The 12,055-nt window shown below is 36.6% G+C and overlaps 1 protein-coding gene across 6 annotated transcripts in view; it reads right to left on the bottom strand.

Moving 5' to 3' along the window:
• The window catches only part of LOC117421245 (interferon regulatory factor 2-like), a 45,924-nt gene that overhangs the window by 15,452 nt on the left and 18,417 nt on the right, over positions 1-12,055 (bottom strand). For all 6 annotated transcript variants that reach the window (XM_034035387.3, XM_034035388.3, XM_034035389.3 and 3 more), the window contains 5 exons: positions 5,790-5,882; positions 4,587-4,686; positions 2,011-2,187; positions 1,048-1,088; positions 111-219 (listed from right to left, as the gene is read on the bottom strand). In XM_034035387.3, coding sequence (XP_033891278.1) covers positions 111-219; positions 1,048-1,088; positions 2,011-2,187; positions 4,587-4,686; positions 5,790-5,882 — 520 coding nt within the window. The remainder of the gene's footprint in view (positions 1-110; positions 220-1,047; positions 1,089-2,010; positions 2,188-4,586; positions 4,687-5,789; positions 5,883-12,055) is intronic.

Genomic DNA, 12,055 nt, shown 5'->3' with positions numbered 1-12,055 from the left:
CTCCTATATGCATTTGTTTTAATTTAATATACCAGTATAGCATTTCATAGACTTTGTATGAGTATATGTGATGAAGAATATTTTCAGGAGATAGAACCTAATCTGCTTACCTAAGAGATTGCCAACAGTACTGTCCACCGTTACTTCCTCTTTAATTACGACATTCAACTGTGCTTCAGCTCTATTGGTCCCATTTCCTGGGGAACAGGGCCTCTCCAGCTGTTGAAGAAAAGAAGAAATAGTTGGACTTGTATGGGCTATACAGAAACTCAGAAGTGTACGAGTGGAAGAGATGCTCTTAATTAACCCTTTGAACTGATTTTCATATGCTACATTTCACTGTCTTTAATACCACTGTGACTGTAGAAACATGGGAGACAGATGTTTCCCATGTTACAAAGCTGTAGCTGTGTACAGCTGTGTACTTTGTGTATTCTTTTCTGCCTTATACTGCACCATCAACTTCTTCCTCCCCTTGTATTTGCCACTATTTAAATATCTAAAATATCTCCTAGCTGCCAAGGGAGTTAATTGGTTTTTATCTTATTACAAGGAATTGTAGCTATGCATATATTTAGCTAATTTAGCTCTTTATTTTTGCGATTTTGTAAGAAACTACATTTTAGTGAAGGTTGAACAGTGATATACAGACAGTACGAATGCATGCAAATAGAAGCGGATTAAGTTAGCATATAAATGGACATAGCATAATTAGCTCAAATGAATAGGCTTTAATGTTTAATCACTCTGTTTTACAATACATTAAACCATTAAATCAGACAAAAAATTCAAAGCACTATATTGCTGGAATATAACAGAAACAATATTTTAGACTGTATTTCAGATTTCAGTGTATTTGCTTTGTCCTCTTGGGCTGTTGAACTGGCTTTGAGTGAAGTTCTTACAATACCTGTGGATCCCCAGTACTGTATGTATTGTAATAAAGGGGTGCGTATGGGTACTACTGTATAAACAGCTACAGCAGTAGAACTTGGTTTTTTTTCCCATCACAAAAAAAGTAAAAAAAATTAAAAAAAAGTACATTACCTTAATTAATTTAATCTTGTCTTTATCCACTTTTTTCTTTCCTGCAAAACAAAAATAATTACTGACTGTATCGCTGCTAGCTTGGCAAAGATAGTTAAATTGATCTTATTGTTACTGTGTTGCATTACCTTAAATACATTTTTACCAGAACTCTTTCCAGAGCACAGTACCAGCAATCACAACACAATGGTTATGGAATTGATATTGCACAGTGTTACTGATCCTGTAGCTCACTGGTAGTGATGTGGCACCGTGGTACTGCGATGGATTACCAATTAAGCAATAAAGGAAACCAACTGAAAGAATTGTGCGATCTTCAACAAAGGCTATATTACAAAGGAGCTGCTTTAATACAATTAGTACAAAGTATTAGTAATACAAATAAATGACTAACTGTGCATGGCTACAAAATGCCTGGGTCTTGCATATAAGCTCAATGATAATCTAATCTGTAAGCAGTTCAGTATATTCTTTTTCTATATCCTGTTTATGTGTGTGTGTGTGTTTTTTATGTCTGATTCAGTTGTTGGGGCCTAAAGTTTATTAATCCAGTTCAAACAAACACAGAGTGTATCTCATGTCTACTAAAAAAAATATTTAATATGCAGGAACAATAACAAGCATAATATTTCTGGAATAAACACATCCGCTTTCTCAATAAAATGAACTTGAATTTTACAAACTGTCATTTAAAAACTGGAGCATCATGTTCTAACACAACCCTATTCTAATGTTTACATAGCAATAGCAGATGCAATATGTGGTATCTCTTTAGAAACCGAAACAATGCCTGTTGCTGTTGGAATACCAGAAATGCTAAATAACTGCACATTTGCACAATTTTAGAATACACAAATAAGGGCAATTTTCTACCCTCAAAAAGAGAAAACAAAAACACATACAGATGTTTTCACTACATAAAGTTTTGTTAAACAGGTTTTGTAAATGCAGTATTTAAATTACCTTTTTTTACAGGTCTTTCTGTCAGTGTTAGCATTCTGTAGACTCTGAAGGCATGGCTCCCCTTTTTAATGCTTCTGTCTTTCACCTCCTCTATGTCAGGCAAGGAGTTCATCGCACAGCGGAAATTGGCTTTCCATGTCTTTGGATCTGGCTTGTCGATGCCTGGCTGGTATTTTCCTACGATTGCAGGCAAGAAATTGTGTTCAAAATACAAATAAATGACTCAGCTTTATATGTCTTGCACTGTTTGTTAAAAATAGATATTGGTTTATTTTATCCAACAAGTACTGGGACAGTATTGTGACACAGATAAAGGATGCTAGTGGTGCATTGCTACCAAAGATATTTACTTCCCCACTGTGCCCACTGTCTCAGTAGAGAATATCCATTTCCTTTCAATATGTCACATAATGTTTAGCACAGTAAATTTGCATGGTAATTGTGCAGTGTTGGCATGCTTTTCCCATGGTTAAACTATACAGTTTGCCATGCTTTTAATATGCTTTACCATACCTCTCCAGGCTTTACAATGCTTACCTATGCTTTACCATGCTTAATTACACTTTGCTATGCTTTTACTAAGCTTTTATAAGGGATGACACATTTCTGTCTAAATAAAAGCACCTCTTTAGTCTACAGTCCGATTATTATTAAAATGGAAAAGCGCAGCTATTCCTGGTCAGGAGGGAAATGAATTTAAACATAAAAGGAAACAGAACAGTATCTGCATAGACAGCATGTGCTGCTGAGCTGTCAAATTAGTTATGTAGCAGAGCCTCAGGGGCGTGAATTGTGTTGTAAAAGAAACATGTGACAAAACATGGTGCATACCACTAATAAAGCACATTTTAAAACAAAAAGCACATTTACGATCAGTATGCGGTAACTGTAAATAGCTGCTACATAAGCCCCATTTACAAGCACCGCAGTCACTAAAGCTTAGATAAAATTAAAAAAAAAAGAATGGCAGGATGCAATGTAAAAAGGGGACCAGATTGGAAGAGGCACATTAAAAATGGGCCATTTTTGCCTAAAAAATGACTGGTCAAAACACTATCGTCTGACCCAGTAAAGAACAATGTTAAAAAGTGTTTAAGAAATTCAAACAATAAATAAAAAACAAAGAGAATGATTATGGCCACTGTAGTGTGTGTGTATTTAATTGTGATACTTGGATGTCCCCAACTCAAGACCTGCTTTTCTGTGTGTTGGGAGTTTATTGACTGCAGGTGATAATCATTACTCATATTTTGGAAAAGTGTGGAATATACAATCCCCCTAAATGTAAGGAATGGATCTATTTGGAACAAAACATTTGGTAAATATACCTAGTTTGAACATCTTAACCTTTCTCAGACATGCCCCTTTTCCGTCTACTACCTGTATTAGACTAATGGGGGACAGTGTGTGTGTTTGTGCTGGAGACAATGAAGTGTTCTGGACAGCTGCTGTTTGGGTAAATGTCTGAGAAGCCACGGGTACTTCTGTATTAAACACTGTACCCCTTTAGTATATTAAATTAGTTAGTTTTTATTTTCATTTGGTTAATGGTATCAGCCCACTGTTTAAAGGTTAATTGTTTGAGTCGGCAATATAATTCTTTGAATCTGTGCCGCCCTTTTGGATATTATAAAAACTTGCACTTTGCACGATATTTTAGTATGTACGATTGGATATGATTAATCATTGTAATACATTTTAATTTACTTACTGGGGACCTTTATGGTGTTTTGTAAAATGTACATTTTGGTTTTGCATTTCTTATACAGTGTTTAATATAATGCTTAAGTCTGTATGTCTAGAGTATTATTATTATTTGTTTATTTAGCAGATGCCTTTATCCAAGGCGACTTACAGAGACTAGGGTGTGTGAACTATGCATCAGCTGCATTTACAATTACGTCTCACCCAAAAGACGGAGCACAAGGAGGTTAAGTGACTTGCTCAGGGTCACACAATGAATCAGTGGCTGAGGTGGGATTTGAACCAGGGACCTCTTGGTTACAAGCCCTTTTCTTTAACCACTGGACCACACAGCCTCCTTTGGATACCCTTTCATTCATAACTATTTTGTGTTTTCTTTGTATTTCTTTTTATAGTTTTTTTGATCAATAAAAGAGTTTTAAAGGAATCAACTTTGTCAACTCTATTTTTGTCTTTTAACTCACTAGTAGCACATTTCGATCCATTCCTGAGAGGCGGTGCTACAAAAATGAAGAAAGTACATTGCTTTATTATACCAGCAGTGAGTCATTGAAAATGTTTGTTACTGGTAATCCATTTGAGATGTGTTGCAACATATCCTTTTGTAACATTGCACCTACGCATCAATATCATTTCTTATTGTGTAATCACATTGTACTGAGCTGGGGTATGTTGTCTGGCTTTTATCCAGTGCTCTTTCAATAATACATTGCATCCTTTTTACATTTCCTGTTTCTGGTACAGTAGTTTTTGATAAAAACTTAAAAAAACAGTATCTTGACCCCCAACACATACACACACACACATATACAGTCTTTATATGTGTGAGAGTGTGTGTGTGTGTGTGTGTGTGTGTGTGTGTGTTTCAATACCTGTATGGATTGCCCAGTTTCTAAATAAAGGAGCATCTTTTTCCACATCCCAACCATGTCGAGCTGCATGCATCCAGGGAATCTGGAAAATCTTTTTCTCCTGTAAGAAAAGCACAGGGACTGTTACACTTACTGGCAGCTCACCAAGTGTATTAGATATCTGTCTCATTAAGTAATTGTGAAGCTGTATTCCCTGCCAAGCAATCTGCCAACCTTATTGAAGCAAAACAGGCAGCAGAACTTGACACTGGATTTTTCAGAGAAGAGGTTCTAGATTCCCCCAGGATCAATATATGGACAGGCTTGTGTCTGCAGTTTAGCTGAACTAAAAACTAGGGATACAGATACATGCCTTCACTGTTATACCCTTTCTGTCTGCTTAAAATGTAGCAGGGAATGACTGACCAATAATCAAGGATTTAAGTTGCAGAGACTGCATGCAGTAGAACAGTCTGCTGCGTCTTACAAGTTTGATTTGCAGGGTCACTGTTTTGATAATATCCTTTTAAATATTTTCAGTATCACAGATTGGGAAAAGGCTTTGAATAAAAGATTGCATCCTGCATTATGAATACAGCAAAGTTCAAACTGTTTCTATATCCTTTAATGTAATTTAAATACTCTAGGTCTGCACCCAATATTGAATATCAGATTAGTTTAAATGCTTTGAGGAATTTGCAAATGATACGATTTTAGTGAAATAACCTTTGCAGGTTCATACATTAATACAATTTAAAAAATTCCACTGGGGATCAATAAACACTTGAGACATGAGAAAGGGACATTGCCTCAAAATGTGTTTCACTTACATTCTCCAGCAATCAGCTGACTGTGCTACAACCTTTAAATATGGAGTTTAACCTAAACAGGGCTGCAGAGATGTAACATTTTCAAACTCATTCTGGACAGATGTACAACTATTTTGGGGCGGGTGAACAAAGATGTGAATATTATAGATCAAGCCACCCCCCCCCCCCCCCCCCTTTAATTGTACTGGGACTGTTTAAATATGATACAGTACCACAATTATGTTGTAACTGTGGTTTCTCCCTTCAGTGGCTGAATACTTAAATTGTGCCTAGGATCTCCAGGGAAAGTCTAATCCCAATCTTCTGTTATTGTGGGGTGACTCCATAGTACTCAGTACAATGACTCTTTGGCGATCACTTGAATGTAAATTAGTAGCTCAGCCTGTATACTCACCCTATTTACCCACTTAAGCCCTGGTATTTTACTTGCATTGATTTGTTCTTCCAGCCATGGTCGCATACGCATTCTTTCGACTGGCATGGTGACCTAAAACCAAGAAGAGACACTGTGTCACTCAAACTGAGTGTGAAGAAACTGTCTCCTTACTGTATATTCTGGAAACAGTAACTTTGTGGATTCTCAATAATTACCTGTAAGTACCTGGATCAGTATACAGTCACCAAAAGTAGTCATCTCCATGTATTGTCAAAGGCCAAGACTGAGCTCCCAGTTCCAAATTATAACAATATCTCAATTCACAGAAAAAACCCCCATCAGAATTAGCACCTACTGCTAGCTTTGTTAGCAGTCTCTGAATGTGACCATGGACTCATTATTTATTTATTTATTTATTTATTTATTTATTGCATTCATATAGCACTTTTCATACAAAAGTATCACAAAGCACTGTACAGTACATAGCACAATACATTTATTTGTATAGCATGTCACACATACAACTGCCACAATCAGACCATTTAAATAACTGTACACATAATAATACAAAAGCAGCAATTTTAAAGTTACATTAAAACCCACTAAGATAAGAAAGCCATTTTATAAAAGTGCGTTTTCACTCTTGACTTGAAAACTGTAACAGTCCCAGCTTCCCTGACAAACGAAGGCAGAGCCTTTCATAATTTAGGAGCTCTACAAGAAAAAGCCCTTCCTCCCATGGAAGCCCTTCCTCCCATGGAATAACTAGGTGCTAATCCATTCAGGGCCTTGTAAGTTAACAGCACAATCTTAAAATCAATTCTATACTGCACAGGAAGCCAGTGTAAAGAGGCCAAAACAGGGGTAATATGTTCACTTTTTCTGGTTTTAGTCAGAATTCTAGCGACGGTATTCTGAACAAGCTGCAGGAGGGATACCACACATTTTGGGAAATCAGAAAAAAGTGCATTACAATAATCAATTCTAGATGAAACAAAGGCATGCATTAGTCTCTCGGCATCAGAAACAGAAATAATTGGTCTAAGTTTGGCTATATTTCTCAAAAAAAGATACTTTAGTGACTTCCCAAATGAGAGAACAGGATCTAAGGTGACCCCCAAACTCTTAATTTCTAATTTAAGTTTTGATGAGAGACTGCAAGGGTTGAGCTCATGTAATCCCACATTTCCTTTTAGTTAGTTCTGTGAGCCCACTAGCACAACCTCTGTTTTATCTGAATTCAACATTACAAAAATTCTGTGACATCCGATGCTTGATGTAAGGCAAGTATCTAATAACACCAAGGCAAAATAAAGTCCTGGCTTTAGGGACAAATATAGCTGGGTATCATCAGCATAGCAATGGAAGTTCACTCCGTCTCTGCGGATAATGTCACCTAACGATAGCATACATAATGAAAATCACAAGGGACCTAGAATGGAGACCTGTGGAACACCACAGACAACTTCCGATAATGCCGATTTTGCCTCCCCAATAGCGAAGAACTGAAACCTATCAGAAAGATAAGATTTGAACCAGGATAGGACAAAGTCAGACAATCCTACTGTGCTTTCAAGACGATTCAGTAGGATGTAATGGTCTACAGTATCAAAGGCAGCAGTTAGATCTAGAAGAATTAAAACTGATGGAAAGCCAGAGTTAGAGCTTATCAACAGATCATTCACAACTCTGACAAGGGCCGTCTCGGTGCTATGTGCAGCACGAAAACCAGACTGAAACTTCTCGAATATATCATTAAGAGTTAGAAATTGCAACAACTCTCTCTAGAACCTTATCTGAGAATGGTAGGTTGGAGATTGGCCTATAGTTACTAAGGACTTTAGGGCCCAAATTGTGTTTCTTAAGCATAGGGTTTACCACAGCTACCTTAAATACTGAGGGAACTCTACCGGAGGTGAACCATTTATAATTTTTAAAATGTGGGTATTAATAGCACCAAGAACATCTTTTAATAGTTTTGTAGGAATATGATCAAGAGAGCATGTAGTAGCTCTTATATGTTGAACTAGCTCTGTCAGTTCCTGCAAGGTAAAAAAAACAAAAAAACATAGTAGCCTTAATAGGTGTAGTTGGTAAAATTGTGCTGGAGTCCTCCTTAACAGACGGTGTCTGTGGAATATCATTTCTGATGTCTAGTATTTTATTTTTAAAGAAATGTAAGAAGTCACTGCAGCTGTGAGAGGAGCCAATGTCAAGGGTAGGACTATTAGGGGAAGGATTAATTAAGTTATTTAGTGTAACAAAAAGAAATCTAGGATTATTTTTATTTGTTTCAATTAAATTAGAATAATATGATGATCAAGCCTTCCTATATTTAACTGTTTCAAGAAGATGAGCAGCCTTCTGACCCCCACTGCTGCCCAAACTGTCCAGTATGTTGCTGCTTTGCACATGCACAGCCCCTCAGTGTCCACTGCTATCAGTGCTGTGCTTGAGCTGTAAATATTTGTATTCAAGATCACATCCAGGGGGTGATGTAAGCATACACGCAAAGTGATTTGCGGGTGCAAAACCCCCATAATGCTGCCGTAAATCGTGTTTAGCAGCCGTAAAAAAATGGTGTTCACCAGGCGTTCTGCACCCGCTATCAAATTTGCACTTTGCCATCATTAATCCATTAAAATTATATTGAAATGCATTCAAATGAAGAAAAGAGCATGGAATTGGGCAGGATCTAGATAATAAGCGGGTGCAAACATTATAATGTGATGTAAGGATTTTGCACTTAGGCAATTGCTGACCCTCCAAAAACTGTTCACCTCTTCTTACAAGGTGCAAACCATTGTAGAAGCAAGTTGTATAAAAGCACACACCTACAGAGAGCTATTGGCTTCAGGGTAGCTCCTGTGGTACACTTCCTGATGCGGTGACACTTGGCTCTTGTTGAGGAGAGGCAGGAATACGTTTGGAGAAGAGCAAGATGAAGAAGGGATGAGCTAGAACCCAGCATCAATCTAGGGACTGCTATCCCTGCACATGTGAAAGTGCTGTGCTCACTGCACTACTTTCCTTTCGGACCACAATTGGAATGTCATGCTGGATGTCATTCTGAAAAGGGCAGGCCAGTACATATAATTTCCTTAGGATACATGCATAACCGATATTTGCTGAGGCTTTTCCAAACAACTCCATTCAATGCTGTGACCTCAGCCATAAGCTAGCTCCTTCTCAGAATTTTTTTTTTTGCTTTGTATTTTCGTGCTCCACAAATCTCATACGGCAACTACTGCTCTCTGTACTCCTAACTCTGCAAGTGCGGCCGCTAAACAGGCCGATGCGCTCATTGAGACCCTCATTATCATAATTGTGGATCATTATTTGTGTGTGTTGAGTCATTTGCATTGCTCTTCAGAATAATTGCCTGAATTTTCCATCTGCTTTGCACTGTGCCTGTACTTACATCACCCACCTAATGTGCTTTTTTTTTGTTTGTAATGGTGTGTTTAAAAAAAACAAACAGACTTTAACAAATCTTTTCTAAAAATATTACTGACGATTATATTCATAAACAGATTATAAAAGCAAAACACATGGAACTGACCTATTCAGTAAGACGTGCAAGGGAAAAGGCACATTTTATCAGTATGAAAATGGAAAAGAATAGCTCAGAACAGTCATTTACTTGCAACTAAGTGGACCTTGGGAGTTTTCTACCATTAAAATGCTTATGTGGTTTTATTCCTTTTCGACAATGTGCCTTTGCCCTTCCAATTGTTGCTAAATATTGCCTCTAGCCTTTCAGCAGCAGTCTTTTTTTTTAAAATCCATTTATCCCCATTCGCTACTGCAACCCACTTAACGATCACTTAACAATCAGGAACGCACCTGATCAACAGGTACTCCCACTGTTAAACCAACAGCATTTCATCCACTGAACCTAAGCAATGGAAAGATCTGAAACTGGTGCAAAAAGGATTCACACCTTGCATGCTTGACTCACCCTGTAATTCCAGGCAACAGTGATTTTGCTAGTTGAGGATGGGACCCCTGTGCAGCTATCCTTTTGTTATCTGCTATAAGCATTACCCTCCAAATAAAATAAGTTGGTCATTTTGTGCACTATCTAGATACAGAACAATGGCGGCTCATCATAAGAGGCTACAGAGGCTAAGCCTGCATGTAATTTTGTAAAAGTAACTTATATTACGCCATGCTTTCCAAGGTCTATTGTATTGCTATTGGCTAACACAAAATGGGTGGGATTCTGTGTGTATCACCCTCTGTCTGTCAAGCTTTACTGTATTTGTATTGGCTACACGATGCAAGCTTGCGGCTAGCCTCCACCACTCATAATTAGACTTAATATGGACGTGTCTGTTGCCAGGCAGGTTATGGGTCATGAGTGGCTACTCCCTTAAGTTTCGATTTCCTTACACAATATGAAGAATATTTTCCATAACATAGATTTGTTTAATTCATACACCATTTTCCTCGCTTTCAATTGAGGAAAAAATAAGAACAAAAATGAACAACAAAGGTCGTCCAAAGGCTAAACTGGACCTTCTTCAACAGGGAGGACCAAATCAAAATTGTCTTTTTAATTGCTCATGGTATGAAAAAACAAAATGGTTGACTGTATTACATTTCTTATTAAATTACGAAGTACCTTTTGAAAAAATGCTACGCTTTATTGCCTATAATAAAAAATACATATACAGTACTGTGCAAAAGTTTTAGGCAGGTGTGAAAAAATGCTGTAAAGTAAGAATGCTTTAAAAAATAGACATGTTAATAGTTTATATTTATCAATTAACAAAATGCAAAGTGAGTGAACAGAAGAATAATCTACATCAAATCAATATTTGGTGTGACCACCCTTTGCCTTCAAAACAGCATTATCTGGTAATGTCTGTCATTGACAGCTAAATTGCTATTTTACAGAAGTTAACAGAAAACAGGAAACTCAATATCAATTCTGTACACAAAATGTTTTAAGTTCCTTTAACGTTCTCAATGCAGATGAATGAAATCACAAAAGCATGAAATTAGTCAGAATTGAGGAAGCAATCATTACAATCGTTGAGTTTCATTAATTCAGACATGACAAAAAAAGAAAAAGAAAAAAAAGATAAGAGGTTTTTATCAGGGTTGTGTTCAATTCCTTTTTTCAATTTCAATTTCAATTGGCATTGGTATTGGAATTGGAAATTGATTTTAAAAAGGAATTGAAATTGAAAAAATGGAATTGACACCAACCTTGGTTTTAGTCACATTTTTATGTCAATCAACTCAAATACCTATAATCAGAAACACCCACTATGTATTGATGCATGATGTTAGGTTGAGAAAAGGCAGTGCTCTAAACTGTACTAAAATATTTGTATAGGACTACAAACTATAAACATATCATTTACAGTAGTTATTGTTGTTAAAACTATAGTAGTATGCTCATAAAAAAACAAAACTGACACAGAAAAAAAGTTAGAATGTGTTTTTTATCTGAAAGATTAATTTAAGCATGGACAAATATTTAATAATCTTCAGAGGAGATTTCAGGAATGTTTTGGTTTGAACCTTTACATTTTTGGTTGATTCCATCATTCATTTTTCAAGTTACATGGGCCTCACAAAGCATTCACTCCTTTAAAGATGTTTTTTTTTAAAGTCTGTTTTTGTGAATGAAATAAACTGTAAAATAAATCCACCAAAACAGACATTATTAAAAAATACAGTTCTATAGTCTTAATTCAATTAACTTAATTAGTGCTGAATACTTCCGGTATTTAGATTAGTGACTAATCCTCATCCTAGATGGGCAACCAACCCCCAACAGTAAAAGGAAGTGAAAGTCTGTTTAATAAGAGAGCTGAACTAAAGGCAGAATATAGAATCACACCTCATGAGTATTCTTGAGAAGCTGTTGGACAGCTGGCTGAAGAATAAGAGGTTGCACAAGGCTTGTCACATGATTGTGGTACAACCAGTTTTCACATTTCGATCTCACTCGCTAACTAACCTTGTTGGGATTTTTTAAAGGGCTAGCCTCACTTCTCCAATGCCTTCTGATTTCCATTATAATTTTGAGACAGATAACGATTTGGTCCCATATAAGAACTGACTGCGGTATACCACTGTACTGTAAAAGCATGCACAATTACAGCACAATTTTATTTTTTTAATCGGTAAACTCAGACTGTAAAGAAAAATGATGCACAGTGGTATATTAGTTATTATTAGGGCTTCTAAATTTTTGGTTTTAACTGATAAACACTGATAAAACTCCCCCCCAATACAAAAAAATGTAAACTGTGTATATCCAATAA

The sequence above is a fragment of the Acipenser ruthenus genome, chromosome 1 (genome assembly GCF_902713425.1).
Source record: "Acipenser ruthenus chromosome 1, fAciRut3.2 maternal haplotype, whole genome shotgun sequence".
Lineage (NCBI taxonomy): Eukaryota > Metazoa > Chordata > Actinopteri > Acipenseriformes > Acipenseridae > Acipenser > Acipenser ruthenus.
This window is presented reverse-complemented; position numbering and strand designations above follow the sequence as displayed.